Source organism: Prionailurus viverrinus, chromosome B4 (genome assembly GCF_022837055.1).
Source record: "Prionailurus viverrinus isolate Anna chromosome B4, UM_Priviv_1.0, whole genome shotgun sequence".
Taxonomy (NCBI): Eukaryota; Metazoa; Chordata; class Mammalia; order Carnivora; family Felidae; genus Prionailurus; species Prionailurus viverrinus.
Window position 1 is genome coordinate 61,570,025 of NC_062567.1, and position 17,000 is coordinate 61,587,024.

Here is a 17,000-nt window from a genome sequence, read left to right on the forward strand (position 1 = left end):
GATCACGGTCCTTGACATCTATCCAAAGGAATATGGATATGAAAACATATCCAAAAAAAGCCTGTACATGGATGTTTACAGCAGCTTTGTTCATAGTTGCCAAAACTTAAAAAAAAAAAAATTTTAATGTTTGTTTATTTTAGAGACAGAGAGACAGCACAAAGAAACAGAGAGAGCCAGAGACAGAATCTGAAACAGGCTGCAGGCTCTGAGCTGTCAGCACAGAGCCCGACATGGGGCTTGAACCCACAAACTGTGAGATCATGACCTGAGCTGAAGTCGGACGCTTAACTGACTGAGCCACCCAGGTGTCCCAATAGTTGCCAAAACTTGAAAGCAACAAAGATGTCCATCGTAGATGAATGAATAAATAAAAGGTAGTCCCTCTAAACAATGGAATCTTATTCAGTGCTAAAAAGAAACGAGCTATCAAGCCATGAAAAGACATGGAGGAAACTTATATACATATTGCTAAATGAAGGAAGCCAATCTGAGAAGCTAAATACATACGTATGATTCCAACTATATGACATTGGCAAAACCACAATGGAGATAGTGGAAAGATCAGTGGTTGCCAGGAGCTAGTGGGGATGAGTAGGCAGGACACAGAATTTTTAGGGCTGTGAAACTGTTTGGTATGATGAAGGTGGTTACATGTCATTATACATTTTTCTAAATCTATACAAAGTACAACACCAAGAGTGCATCCTAATGTAAAGTATGAACTTTGAATGATAATGATGTGTCAGTGTAGGTTCGTTGATTGTAACAAATGTGCCTCTCTGGTGGGGAAGGCTATGCATGTGTAGGGACAAGGAATAATGGGAAATCTCCATAACCTTCCTCTCAATTTTGATGTGTACCTAGAAGTACTCTTAAAAAAATAGTCTTAAAAAGAATTGAGGCCTATATTTTGTACTTTTCTTCTCACATTTTTAGCAATTTATGTTTGTCCAGCTTTGTTAAGGTGTAATTGACTTGCAACAAACTGCACGTATTTAAAGTGAACTGTTTGTTCAATTTTGACATATGCATGCATTTATTAAACCATTACCACAACCAAAATAATGAACATATCTATCAGTCCTTAAAATATTTTCATGCCCCTTGATAATCTCTCCCTTTTGCCCCTCCACACCCCTTCCTCAACACCCCCTACCCCATCTCAGAGCAACCATTCATCTGCTTTCTGTCACTACTGATTCTTTTACATTCTCTAGAATGTCATGTAAATGGAATCTGACAGTATACACTCTTGTTTTGTCTGGGTTCTTGTACTCAGCATGATTATTTTGCATACGTTGCATGTATCAACGTTCATTCCTTTTCATTGCCGAGTAATGTTCCATTGTATGACTCTACCATATTTGTTTATTTGTTCACCTATCGGTGGACATTTGAGTTGTTTCTCATTTTGTATATTACAAATAAAGTTGCTGTAGGGGTGCCTGGGTGGCTCTGTTGGTTGAACATCCAACTTCAGCTCAGGTCATGATTTCACAACTCATGAGTTCGAGCCCTGCGTTGGGCTCTGTGCTGACAGTTTGGAGCCTGGAGCCTGCTTCAGATTCTGTGTCTCCCTCTCACTCTGCCCCTAACCCACACGCATTCTGTCTCCATCTCTCTCAAAAATAAATATTGAAAAAAATTTTTTAAAAAAGTTGCTATAAATATTTATGTACAAATCTTTATGTGGACACATGCTTTCATTTATTTTGGGTAAATAAATACCTAGGAATGGAACAGTTAGGTCATATGGTCGGTGTATGCTTATAGTAATTTATTTTTATTGCATTTTACAAAAGCATTAGTCCACCAAAGATTGGAAATAAAACTGTTCCTTACCACATGTATTTTGAGAAGTATTAGCCTAGGAGATAGGCAGAAGAATATCCAGAGCTACATTGTTTATATCAAAAAACTAGAAGCAATCCAATTATCCATTGTCAGGAGAATAGATTATTAAAATGAGGTAATTGGGCACCTAGGTGGCTCAGTCAGTTAAATGTCTGACTTCGGCTCTGGTCATGATCTCGCGGTTCATGAGTTCAAGCCCCGCATGGGTCTCTGTGCTGACAGCTCAGAACCTGGAGCCCACTTTGGATTCTGTGTCTCCATTTCTCTCTGCTCCTCCCCTGCTCATGCTCTGTCTCTCTCTCCTTCAAAAATAAACATTCAAAAAAAATTTTAATGAGGTATATATTTATATATTTGTTATTCAGTAGAATATAGCAATGAAAAAAGATGAATTACAGCTATACCAATCAAAATTATATTGTAGGAATGTAAACGAGTTAAAAAAACAAATTACAAAAGAATGCATATGGAATGATTCCATTGTAGGACTTCAAAAACAAGCAATATTGAACAATATATTATTTACAAATACATACATATATGGTAAACTACAAAAAAGGAAATGGTAAATACAGAATAGTGTTTACTTGGGGGGCGTTGGGGTGCAATGTGGGAGATAGAGCAAATAGAAACTTTTGAGACTAACAAATCATGGTCTTTTTTTTAAACTACAGAAATTAATTTTGATGTTATTTTTTGTGCTTATATTTTGTTATAAATTTTCTTTGTGTATGTTCAATATATAACAACAACATTTAGAAAAATCTCTGAACTGGGGCTCCTGAGTGGCTCAGTCGGTTGAGTGTCCGACTTCGGCTCAGGTTATGATCTCACACTTTGTCAGTTGGAGCGCCATGTCGGGCTCTGTGCTGACAGCTCAGAGCCTGGAGCCTGTTTTGGATTCTGTGCCTCCCTCTGTCTCTGCCCCTCTCCCACTCACACTCTATCTCTCAAAAATGAATAAATGTTAAAAAGAAAAGAAAAGAAAAGAAAAGTCTGAATGGTTTTAAAAGGCTGCCTGAATAGTTCTGGGGCACCTGGGTGGCTCAGTTGGTTAAGCGTCTGACTCTTGATTTCGGCTCAGGTCATAATCTCATGGTTCATGGGTTTGAGCCCCACCTCAGGCTGTGTGCTGACAGTGCACAGCCTGCTTGGGATCCTGTCTCTCCTCTCTCTGCCCTGCCCCTGCCCCGCCCCCCCAAATAAATAAATAAACTTAAAAAAAAATAAAAGGGGGTTTGTTTACCAAGACAGAAGGTGCCAATTATAAACCATCAAGAATACAAAAAAAATCTAGGCTTTAAATAAATATATATGTGAATGATAGGCTGTTAGGTATTACACTTGGAAATATCAGAGACAATAACTCAAGTTATCATAGATATCTTGTTTTTCCAAGATGGATGGAATTTACAATGAGATAGGAGTTAGGTTAAAAGTCAGAAAAGATAGGGAAAGTTAAGGAAGAGTTGCAAGTTCTCACTGAAGGAAGATAAAGCTGAATTCTTTGCTAAAGTAAACTTTAGAGCCTAGGCCTTGAGACATTTCTGTTGTTTTTTTGCTTGTTTGTTTGTTTTTACATTTTGAATGGCTTAATAAGAAAAAGCGCACATCAGAACTCCCTTTCCGGTAAGAGGTTTAGGGTTTCAGAAATGCACAGGGAGCTGTGATCGACGGAGAGAAGAACAGCCCCCTGAGTCATGCACAAGTTCGCAGAGAACCTCACACCAGACCTGAGACTTCCAAAGGGGAGGTGAGAGGCAGGGGCAGGCGGTGTTTAGTAAGCCTTTACTGTGTGCAAGGTATTTTGTATGGGTTTTATACCTCTTCTCTGATACCCTTACCTTTGAGGGCCAGTCTGTTTTTACTTTTAAGGTAGATGGTATTATTCTCATTTATGTACATGTGAGGACTGAGACATAGAAATTCAAAACCTTGCCAGACATTTCAGAAGAGGCTTATTTAAACCCAAATGTATTTGATTCCAAAGCACGTTTCCTTCCTCCTGATAGTAGCCAGTAATTTTTGAGCATTTACTGTATTTGTACCAAGAACTGTTCCAAGCGATACATAGATTTTCTCTTTTAAGCCTAACAATAACCCTATGAGATAAGAAAACTGAGGTTTAAGATATTAAGTAACTTGTCCAGTGCTCTACAGTTAGGAAGTGGCAGAGTTGCTCTAGCTCAGGAGCCCATGCCCTTGACCTCTTCTGCCTCTTATGAGTACATGTGCCCTTTCAAGGATCCGACTTGATTCTCACTGTCAAGGATACCCTAGGACTCCTAGTAACTTTTGAGCCATGAGTCATGGAAACCGATTTTTCCTAGCTGGGTACTTTTGGGTTGTCTCACCTCCAGTGATCTCGTCCCTTGTTATTGGATCATACCCTCTAAGATACTTTCCTGCTGGAATAAGTCGTTTGGGAAATGTTTCTCAGTCACTTCTAACAAGTGTAGCTCATTTATTCCTGTGTGTGTTATGCACACACTTTATGAAATCTTTTGGACCCATTATTTCCCACGGAATGAGTGAATCCTTAGTAGAACTCTCAGTTCTCTTAAACTCTCAGACTATAATCTTTAACATGGGCTTTCTTTAAGGCTTAAATTTCAAAGAAATGGTAATTCAACATTATTTAAACCATTTGATGGGATTATAACTCCTATCCTTTCTACTCCAAAAGTATTTGAAGTAGATCAAAATAAAAGAAGCCCATACCATGGGGGTAAACACAACAAAAACTCAAAACAGTATAGAGAAAACAGGAGAGAGTTATGCCAGAAACTTAAGATATTTTAGTTAATTGCTCTAGAGCACTTAATGCTGAATTTCCTGGCCAGCTGAGGCAACAGAGAAGTATAATTGGTCAGATAGTTTTTATTATATGTTTACATCTTTTTTTTTTAATGTTTATTTATTTTGAGGGAGAGAGAGACAGAGTGTGAGCAGTGGAGGGGCAGAGAGAGAGGGAGACACAGAATCCAAAGCAGGCTCCAGGCTCCGAGCTGTGAGCACAGAGCCCGATGTGGGGCTCAAACTCACAAACCATGAGACCATGACCTGAGCTGAAGTCGGATGCTTAACTGACTGAGCCACCCAGGTGCCCCTATATGTTAAAGAAGGTAAAGTTGTTCATTGGAGAGGATGGGTTACAATGATAGGTTAGTTGCCAACCGTTTTTTCCTACATATTAAATCATGGCTCAATATTTCCTGATGCACCCAGATCTTAAAGTGCTACATGTAGTAGAGATTTTGAAGGACTGCCATTGATAGTCCTTTAAAGAAGTGCCATGGCACTGCAGTAATTCTTGTTTAGTAACACCGAAATTTAGGCTTGCTGTTGAGGGGAAAGGCCAGATTCTGGCTCACTCTCCCTCCTTTGTTCAGGTTCTGCTCAAAGGTCACCCCCTTCCCTGATAGTGCTGTTTAAATGGGTGGGTACCTGCCTTACTCTCTATCCCTGTTCTGTCCAACATGGGAGCCACTATTCAAATGTGACAATTAAAATTAATGAAATTACATAAAATGAAAAAATTCAATTCTTTGGTCACTCTGGCCACAATTTCAGAGCCCATCAGTCACATGTGGTTAGTGGTTAGTGGTTAGTGGACAACATAGATACATCTTTGCAGAAAGTTCTATTAGGCAGTGCTATTCTGTGCTTTTATGCTTGCTTTCATTTTCTTTCTAGAACTTTTCCAACATTATGCCACATACTTACTGATTTATTTATGTTCCACTGGAATGTATGCTCCCACTAGCAGAGATCTTTTTTCTAGAACATTGCAGATCTTCAGTGCTTAAAGCAGTGCCTATTACAGTTCTCTGTAGGTACTTGTTGAGCACTTAGATCAATGAAATGAATGAATAGATTTTAATATTTGAAATAAAAAAGATTTTGTCTGATGTCCTTGGATGATTTAGTATATTGTTTTGCCACAATTTTTAAGATGAAAGAATGAAAATTCTGTAACCAATTTTCAATTTTCTGTAACATATTTTCAAGATAATGTAACATTATTAAATACACTAGCCAAACTTTTATTTCTTTTATCATTCATATTAAGAAGGATAATAAGTATGAAAACTCCACTTAACAGCTAGTGTATTGTCCTGAACATGAAGGTAAAAAATATCAGTTCTCTTTAGGTTAAGAAGTCATGTGAGTAGGATGAGAAAGCAAAAAACTATTTTGTAGCTAACTGGACTTCCATTGGTATGTAATTGAAAGCAACTGTGATTCCATTGTAATGGAATATATGAAGATAATATTCTACAATTAAATCCTAATACATTCCAAAATTGTATAGAAATATCAATTTACCTGAATTAATTTCAAATGAAAATTACCCATGAAATGATTGCAGTACATAAAAGTATTTGCTGTCTGAAAGATAACTAGAGGCATGACTACCCTGGGTTTGCCTATATACATAGACATCGAAGCTAGTTTTGTGATTTCTGCCAAGGATACAGCTTCAATGGCCTTGAAGAAGATTGTCTTCTCTTGGGTCCAGCTTTGTCGGGATATACTTGGAGTAGTGATGGAGGAGGAAGCTACCTGGCAGAGCCAGACAGGTCTGATGAATGAACTTTGACAATTAACCAAATGATAGATGTCAGCTGGTATCCCATCCCATTCTAGTTACTGACAGTTAGGATAGGTAAAGTAAGAGTGTTTTCTCCTTTTTTCTTCCTTTCTAAATTGCAGGTATTTTCTGAGTAGTGTTAGCACTCAGTGCATTTGCAAATGTAGATCATGGGGCTTCGGTAGCCTATGCAGCACTGCTATTATTTTTCTATTTCAAGTGAGAAACACCATGGTTAATGTCCTTGGATAACCTTGCATACTTTCACTGGTTTTTAAATCAGGTCCAATGAAGGGCCAAGTTCTTCATTAAAATAATGACTAACTTTGGAAGCCCATATGTTCAGTTAAGGTTCTGAGCTGCAGTAAATGTAAAGAGTCATCAAAATGTTTATATTTGCAATTTCAGTTCTTGATTCTTTTTTGAAATCTGTTCTGTGTATATATTTGAAAAATTTTATCCCCTTTGGTGTTGGACCCAGAGTATAATTTTTAAAACTGTATGTCAGGGGTGGAGAGGCACAGTCACTTGCTGTTAAGACTTCAGGGTTTGTTTCAGCTACCAAGAGAGCATTGCTTACGTACTGAGAATAATATGACCCCCATTTTTGAGTGCCTAATAAGTCTATTGATTTTACTCAGGAAGAGTAAAGAATATGTCCTCTGGCAGTTTTCTATTATGAAGAAGTGGAAAAATAGGTTGTAAAAAAGAAGGTAGCTGAGGTGCTTGACACAGTTAATGCTAATTGTAAATTTTACTAATGCCTAACTATGTAGTCAGGGTTCCTTTGCTAGGGGGAAGGTAGGTGAAGACTTCACCAGGTCACCATGGGGAAGTGTGCTGCCAGACCTCTCCCCTCCAAAGGCTTTCTAATGGGTAATGAATTCAGAATTGCCCTCACAGAATTTGACCACTACTGATGGAAAAGCAAAGTAAACATCACCTCTGAAGATAATTTTTCATCTGCTCATGAGTCTATATGTTTATTACTACATCTAGAAATTTGGCTACTCAAATAAGAGTTTATTTCTGTTTGGAGACTTAACAAGCCAAACACCAAAATGAATGTTCCACTCTGTGCAGATGAACGTCCATCTGTCCATACTGGAATGTTTCCTTCTCAGTTGATGCTTAGGAACCATCTTTTGATTTTGATCTATGTAGAAGTTCTAAAGAAGATAGTTTACTGAGACATAGTTTTGCAGGTTATTATTTTTTAAAATTTCTGTTCTATGAGTATAATTTGAAGAAGAGTCTTTGAAATAATGAAATCATACTGTCTCCTCCTAAGTTTTAACGATTTCCCTTGTAATGGATCAACACACACCTTTTCTGCCTTCAGGTTTGTAATGATGTCAAACAATTTTCCAGATTAACTCCAGCCTGTATCAAGTCCAGCAGCATAATTTTACGACATTTTAAATTTCAGAACAAAATTGCATTACATACATAATAAAGCCTCAGTACTATTTTTTTTAATTAAAGCATAGTTGACATACAGTGTTACGTTAGTTTCAGGTGTACAACATAGTCAGTAACTTTATATATTATGCTGTGGTTATCACAAGTGTAGCTATCATCTGTCACCGTATAATGCTATTACAGTACCATTGACTGTATTCCCCATGCTGTACCTTTCATCCCAGTGACTTACTCATTCCATAACTGGAAGACTTTGTCTCCCACTCCCCTTCGCCCATTTTGTCCATACCCCCACTCCCCTCCCTCTGGCAACCATCAGTATGTTCTCCGTATTTATGGGTCTGTTTCTGCTTTTTGTTTGTTTTGTTTTGTTTTTGAGATGCCACATATAAGGAAATCATATGGTATTTGTCTTTCTCTATCTGACTCATTTCACGTAACGTAATGTCTTCTAAGTCCATCCATGTTGTCACAAATGGCAAAATCTCATTCTTTTTTATGACTGAGTAATATTCCAGTGTGTGTATATGTGTGTGCATGTGTGTGTGTGTGTATACCACATCTTTCTTATCCATTCATCTATTGATGGATACTTGGGTTGCTTTTGTATCTTGGCTATTGTAAATAATAATGCAATAAATATAAGGGTGAATATATTTTTTTGAATTAGTGTTTTTGTGTTCTTTGGGTAAATACCCAAAGTACTTCTAATTAAATATAGTATTCCATTGGTGTTGAAGTACATGTATTCTTTTTTAAAAAAATTTTTTAATGTTTATTTATTTTTGAGAGAGAGAAAGGGCACACAAGAGGGGGAGGAGCAGAGAGAGAGGGAGACACAAAATCCAAGGTGGGTTCCAGTCTCTGAGCTGTACGCACAAAGTCCAACACGGGGCTCAAACTCACAAAATGCAAGATCATGACCTGAGCTGAAGTTGGATGCATAACTGATTGAGCTACCCAGGGACCCCTCAAGTACATTTATTCCTCATAATTCTTTATGCCACTATTTTATCAGATCTACCAAATTCTTTAGGGTAGAAACTATACCTATTTATGTAACTTTTCATTTTGAAATAACTCTAGACATAGAAAAAACTCCAAAAATACTACACTGAATTCCCCAAATGTTAACATCGTACAAAACCATAGGAAAATTATGGAAACCAGAAATTTGCCTTGATACAATATTATTAACCGATATAAAGAATTTATTTCACTTTTGCCAGTTGCCCTACTAATGTCTTTTTTCGGGTCTAGGATCCAATCCAAACTCCCACATAGCATTTTATTGTCATGTTTTCTTAGTCTCACCTAGTCTAGAGGTGTCTTTACTTATTTTTATGGAACTTAATACTTTTCAAGAGTCCTGGCCAATACTTTTGTGGAATGTCCTCCAGTTATGTTTTGTTTGATGCATTCTTATGGTAAGAATTGGCTTATATGTTTTTGGCAAGAATACCACAGAAGAGATGCCATCCCCTCTTATTGTGTTACATTAGAGAGTACATGATGTCAGTATGTTTCATTGGTGCTGATCTAACTTTTGGTCACATAAGGTGATCAGGATTCTCCACTGCAAGTTTCCCATTTTTCCAACTGGAATTTATAAGTATCATGGGAGAAGATACTTTAAGACTATGCAAATATCCTGTTTCTCATCATACTTTTGGCCTATGAATTTTATATTCCATTGATCATTTTTGCCTGCAACAATGATTACTTGGTGTTTGCCAAATGATGATATATTTTATCTCCACCATTCCTACTACACCTAAAAATTAGAGTTCTACTATAAGGAAGAGCAATTCCTTCTTCCCTCATTTATTCAGTTATTTTATCAATGTGGACTCATGACTGTATTATTCTATGGATTATAATTCATTACTGTAATTATTTATTTTATTGACCAAATTATCCCAGATTTGGCCATTGGGAGCCCCTTCTGGTAGGCTCTTGTGTCCTTTGACAGATCCCTATCATTTTTTGAAAGCATTTTGTTACTTACTCTTTGGCACCACAAGATGTATGAAATTCATTTTGCTCTAGTTCAAGAATGGGTTATTTCTCCAAAGAGCCCTAGTTCTTTTATTTACTTATTTATTTTAATGTTTATTCATTTTTGAGAGAGCGTGAGCAGGGGAGGGGCAGAGAGAGGGAGGTACAGAGGATCCAGAGTAGGCTCTGAGCTGTCAGCACAGAGCCTGATGCGGGGCTCAAACTCGTGAACTGTGATATCATGACCTGAGCCAAAGTTGGATGCTCACTTGAGCCACCCAAGTGCCCCCAGCCCTAAATCTTTTCTTTTTTTAAAAAAATTTTAAACGTTTATTTATTTTTGAGAGAGTGAGCGGGGGAGGGGCAGAGAGAGAGGGAGACACAGAATCTGAAGCAGGCTCCAGGCTCTGAGCTGTCAGCACAGAGCCTGATGTGGGGTTTGAACTCATGGACCATGAGATCATGACCTGAGCCGAAGTAGGACACTTAACTGACTGAGCCACCCAGGCGCCCCCCGAGCCCTAATTCTTTTAATTGGAGATTGATATGTAGAAACAAAATTTGGGTGCAGGTATATTCTTGGCTGCTGAGATGTCCTTGCTACTGCGCCTCTCAGAGGGCAGAGTTAGGAAATATGTGTGTGTGTATGCACATGCATAAATGTCTCTCTCCATCTGTTCATCTGTGAATATTTATCTACCTATTAAAGACTGTAAGTTCACCCTGATGCTTCTAATTACAACACAGTGCCACCAGTTTCCTTCCAGAAGTCTCCCTTTCCTTATTTGTAACTTTCTCCAACAGTGAGAAACCTGGCTTCCATTATCGATAATACAGTTATTTATTTGCTCAACCCTAGTGTACGTATAAAGAAGTTTTTAGGATTGTGATCCCATAATCCCTGTGAGAATTTACTAGCTTGACTATAGTAGTTGGGTACAGTTCTTTTTGTCTTTAGCTTTACAGTATACAGCAAATACACTAATTTCCAAAATTAGCTCTCCACTCCTCTCAGTATGGTTAAGTTGTTCATTTGTAGTACAGCTAGGAACATTGGTTACTTTTTGTGTTCCACATGGGGTCACTGGTTTTAGTTACTATTTGGAAGGTGTGTGAAACATTACTAGAGTTGTGAGAATCAGGGCTATATGAAAAGGTGTGCTCGGGAAAGTGAGTATCCCTCATCCCTTATATCACTTTTCCTTCCTGCTGCTCCCACTCGCCCTCTGTGGCTTACCAGTATCATTAGTTTCTGGTTTATTCTGTATTTCTTTTTTATTCTGTATATGTAGATGCATATCTTCTTACACAGTGATTACAGTTCTTTTGTGTGTGTGTGTGTGTGTTTAGTAGTGTGCAATTTGAATGCTGTTTGGGGATTTCCTCTCTTCAGGGTGCTGTTCCTAATTGGTATATTCTTACCACTAATGTATTCGAAAGCTAATGAAACTATTATTTTCTTCCTTGAAAAATAATTTTGGGATTGTTTTCTAGAATGAGAGTGAGAACGTGAATTTTGTTGGCCTCGTTAGCACTGAACTGTCTGTTCCTTAATAGGCTTGGTTTAAGAAAATTGTAACATAAAACAAGCAGTGTTTTTCAGGTTTTCTTTAAGTCATTATATATATTTTTAGCAAGACATTTAAAAATTTTCTTTCCCCTTACTAATTGAGTGAATTATTTCAAGTATCAGTGAGAGCAGTTAGACTGTTGCATAAAATGTATTGTTTTGCTCCCAGAAGTCTTGTAGAGTAGCTTTTCTAAAAATACTAAAAACCAAACATTTCCCGGAGTTTGTTTAAATAGTGCTGTGGTGCATTTCATCGGGCATTCTTTTTCTTTTCACATACTCTGCAGGCATTTGGGCAGTCCTTCTCCATCCACCGGAAGGTTGCTGAGGATGGAGAGACCCGGGAGGAAACACTTCTGCAAGAGTCTGCATCGAAGGAAGCTTACTATCTGGGGAAGATCTTGGAGATGCAGAACGAACTGAAACAGAGCCGGGCTGTGGTCACTAACGTTCAGGCAGAAAATGAGAGGCTCACGGCTGTCGTGCAGGATCTGAAGGAGGTAAACAGCCAACTCCCTGTGAGAGATTTGTGGGAGAGAGAAATAAGATAAAATTCTTTCTAGGAGAGAGGAATAAAACACACAAAGCACATAATACTGATGCTAGTGATTTTTCTTGTTGAGTGAAATGACAGCCTGTTCTGAGATGAGCTTTTTTGTCTTCTTGTTTGTTAAGAATTGGAAGTCCATTTATCGAGTAGTTGGGAATTGGCCTTGCTTTTCTGCAAAGGTTTTTAAAAAATATTGTGACCTTAGCACTTCCTCTCCCCTTTACCTGTTTTAATACAAGGTGGAGAAAAAGCTGGCTGTGATGCTCTGTGTCAGCACTAATTCAAAATGACAGTCGTGTTGGCTCCGGACTCTTCTCACTGGGGAGTGAGACCCCAGGGGAGTGTCTGTGGGGTCGTAGAGTCTGACAATGCAGAGCCATAAACTATTTTTTTGGCTGTAGAGAAGGCAGCACATTACAGCTGGTATGAATTAGGTCTGGGAGCCTTCCTCAGTTGCTGGGCCTTCTGGACTCACTCTCTTCAGCTTTTCCATGGCAGCATCACGTGCCAGATCATTTTCAGAGTGGCAGAGTCATTCTTTAGTGGGGGGGGGGGGGTGGGATATTGGGAACAGCTTAATCTACCACACCCTTTTAAGAGCATTTTTGGAAACTTCATATTAAGTCATTCACTCCATTTTTGGATGTGAATGCTATAGAGGAGGTACAGATGTCCTCGAATTCTTATACCAGTGCAGAAGAGAATGATGAACCAAGTGGGCTTTTCAGTTGAGTGTTTTAGTAATGTAAAAGGGTAGAATGAAAGAATTGTTAAATATTGTAAAATACAAGAGAAATAATACACTGATGTTTTTCTCCTGAAATTAGTGACATTACAAATAGAGTTTTGTAAATAGAGATGTAAATTGTCCTAAATTTGTTGGCATTTAATAAATAATTTGCATTTCCACATGTCCATGTTACAGTGAACTAAATGCATATTACAGTAAGGTTTCTGCTTTACCTAGGTCATTCTCTTTGGACATGCCCAAGAATAGTAATATGATTTCTAGAGACCAAGAAAGGGCCGACCAAGTGGAAATTAGTGCTGGGTACTGAGAAGAACATGAGACAGTTTTCAAGATACCCTGCCTCCTTTTCCTCCAATGCAAGTGAAGGTTAAAAACAAAGCTCCTCTCTAGTTCTTTATATGATGCATCTATCAGTGTTGGGTTTGGGCCATCACTTGCTTACCCTTTATGGTAGCAGACCCTGCTCTTCCTAAGGAATTGCCATTCACCCTTTCAGCCCCAGGCTTCCCTGTGAGACAGGTGTCCACTACAGAAGTGGACCCAAGATCATGTAGTGCTACAGGCTACCATCCTGGATCAAGTGAGTCCCTGGACATCCACCAGGGGCTTACGTGGAGCAGCAGGTTCACGTGGCAAGTTGGCAGATGCAGTGTGACAAAGGCAACACGGGGCCATGGGCACACACAGGCAGTTGGTTTGTGGAGAATTCCCATGGCCAGTGAGTCAAGCGGTCTCAACTGCTAATTAGATGGATCCTCTGAAAGCCACACATCCTCACTGTGCACAGCAGCTAGAGCTGAGGAACAAGCAGTGAGGGTTGGGGAAGGGCAGAAAATCCACAGATGTTTCTCTGTGGAGGCATTGCAGTGGTGATTGACCAAGCATCCTCACTACAAGCTGCACTTGAGTGGAGTTTCCAGGGAGTAGATTTACGATCATCAGTGGGAGTCAGTACTGAAGAGTGAAGGTATAAGTTATGAATGAATTGAGGGAGCAAAGAAAAAAATTTTAAGGAGCCATTCATTCAGATCAGTTTTCAAATTTTAGTGAGTATCAGAATCACCTAGAAAACACATCAAAACATGACCCCTGGCCCCACCCTCAGGAGTTCTGATTCTGGAGGTCTTGGTGGAACGCAATTAATTTGCACTTCTTACAGTTTCACAGCAGGTGATGCTGTGGCTGCTGCCCTGGAGACCATGCATTAAGAACCACTAATTTAAACTTTTTGGCTGGCCCCAAATTAGGGAAAGGAGTATCATAATCATACGGCTCACAATTTGGGGAATTGCTGAATGAATCACTGGGTTATAATCCTCTATTTCTATACAATAGTTGATTTGCAGCAAGAGAATAACTTGCTATATCCAAATTTATATATTTTTTAATCTAAAATATACATAAGACAATCTAGCCTATGAGTGTATTCATTCAGGTTTATTAGTTAATGAAAAGAAAAAAAAACCCAGTTGTCAATTTCCTGTTCTTCTAAGTGTGCCAACAAGATATTTGTTGGTGTTCTTTCTGATGGGCTGGAAGCTACTGGTATTACTATACTTGGAGGCCTGCAGGTTTTCATCCAGGCCTCATGTTTTCAAGTACCTAGTAAAACTATTAGCATTTAGAGCTGAGTACATCTGTAAAAGGAGAAAAGGAATACATTCTATTTTTTGGTATATTGATATAAACTTTTTTATTGAGATATAATTGATATACAACATGTTAGTTTCAGGTATACAGCATAATGATTGATATTTATACAATGATTGATACAGGGTAATGATTTGATGTTTATGTTGTGAAATGATCACCACAATAGGTCTAGTTAATGTCCATCACCTTACATAGTTAAAAGAAATTTTTTTTCATGTGATGAAAAAATTTGTTAAGATTTGTTCTCTTAGCAAATATATAATACTATATTATTAATTATAGTCACCATACTGTACATTATATCCCCATGACATTTATTTTCTAACTGGGAGTTTGTATTGACATAGATTTTTGATGTCTGGTGTTAAATTGAAATCACAGATTTGTTTTTATTGTATGCTCAATTTTATTTTTTTATTTTTGTACTCTGAGCATGGAATGATGCATAATGATTGGAAGAGAGATCATAAAACAAAAAATCATAACCTGATGGACCATGGGAAATACAGAAGGATAACCAACACAAGGTGTAGGAAATCATCAGCTTGACAGATGCTATGTGAATTTAATTGATGGAATCACTTTTATGTACTGGCAGTAAACCATTTACTCATTTATTTACTCATCTCTTATTTCAGTAGGATTGTTGGTACTGGCCAAGATGTGTGTGTCTGTAAATGTTGCGTGTGTATTATAGAAGCTTGACACATGTTTGTATACATGTGTAATTCCAAGGTCAAATTCTCTTCCATATATGGTAGATATAGGATAATATAGTAGAAAAAAATAGAACATTTTATGAACTAGGTATTAGAAAATTAATATTCTAGTCTCAGCTCTGCTAAAAGTTTTACAATTATATTCATGGTATTTGTAGAAGCTTATTTTATCATATAGTAAATACAGTACATATTAAACATAAACTGTTATCATTAAAAATTTTCTGCATCCTCCATAAAAACATTGTTGAAAATATCCCTTATTATGTTGATCTATATTCTTAGGTCAAAGAAACATCAGATAAATACTCCTTTGAATTTATTACCTTGAAAATTCTTTCTGTTGAGATATGAATCAGGCAGTAGGAATTACAGTATGCTTTTTTTTTCTGCTTTGGTTGTTAAGAAGCTCCAGGACTATGTTTAACTGTAAAAACTCAGATTTTTCATATAATTCTTCCCATTTTTATCATCCTGATTGTATGTGTGTCTTTAATGGTAAACTACTTTAACAAATTTTTTGAAGTATAGACAGCATAAAGAAAAAATATCACCCCAACTAAAGAACCAAATTAGGGGTTAATCCTACAGGGCCAGTAAAAAAACCCTTGGGTTGCCTTGATCAGCATCATTTTGGTGAGAGCTTAAAGAGAACAGGTTACTATAGTGCCTAAGCAGATATTTAGTAAACAAATTTGATTTTCATTTTTCTCTCTCCAACCTATAGGTGTAACATGTAGACGATAGCCTAAATAGGTTTATTTGAACAATATTTATTGAACACTTACTTTGTATTAAAGTAAAATCCACATTGATAAAATCATAAAACAGGATAATGAAACTTCTAATAATACTGAATACTCTCAGTTGTTAGTAAGGTAAGTCAGAATTTACTGCAATATTTTACGAAGTATACAATGCACTTTTACCGGTATTCCTAACCAGAATTGGTGTATATGTGAAAAAGAGATGTTATGGGAGATAGAACCCTTCAAGTAGAATGCAGAAGACTGGAGTTATAAGATGGATTATTGACCTTAATAGAGATTAAACCTATACTTTAAAATGCAAATAACTTAACATTGACTGCCAGATAATATGCCAGGCACTGTTCTAAATTCTTTACATGGATTAACTTGCTGAATCCTTATAACACCCTGTTGAGGTAGATTCTATTATACCATTTCATTTTCTGACAGGGCACATAAATCACAGAGATGTCACATAACTTGTCCAAAGCATGTGAGTAGTAAGTGACAAGCCAGGATTGGAACTCAGAAAGTCGCTCTCATCTAGACTGTGTCTGTCGTGTCACTATACTGCCAAGAGCACAAGTTTCCCTCCTCTCAGTCTTGCCTCACGCTAATGAAATTTCTAGCAAAATATATGAAGCTTTAGTACATTATCTAAATTTGTAACTTACTGGAATATTATTATTAGTTTTGTGATGTGGCCATTTTTTTAAATAATTTTTTTTGTTAACATTTATTTATTATTGAGAGACACAGAGCATGAGCAGGGGAGGGGCAGAGAGAGGGGAAGACACAGAATCTGAAGTAGGCTCCAGGCTCTGAGCTGTCAGCACAGAGCCTGACTCCAGGCTCGAACTCACAAACTGTGAGATCATGACCTGAGCTGAAGTTGGTCGCCTAACCAACTGAGCCATCCAGGCGCCCCTTGGGATGTGGCCATTTAATTTTTTTTTCTTTTCTTTTTTATTTTTTAATTTACATGCAAATTAGTTAGCATAAGTGCAAAAATGATTTCAGGAGTAGATTCCAGTACTTCATCCCCTATGTATAACACCCAGCGCTCATCCCAACAAGTGTCCTCCTTAATGCCCCTTACCCATTTAGCCCATCCTCCCCACCCACAACCCCTCTAGC

At 37.7% G+C, this 17,000-nt stretch overlaps 1 protein-coding gene across 1 annotated transcript in view; it reads left to right on the forward strand.

Annotated features, from left to right (window-relative positions):
- BICD1 (BICD cargo adaptor 1) overlaps window positions 1–17,000 on the forward strand; it is a 251,571-nt gene that overhangs the window by 103,454 nt on the left and 131,117 nt on the right. Inside the window, exon 2 of the mRNA XM_047866664.1 lies at window positions 11,729–11,941. Coding sequence (XP_047722620.1) covers window positions 11,729–11,941 — 213 coding nt within the window. The remainder of the gene's footprint in view (window positions 1–11,728; window positions 11,942–17,000) is intronic.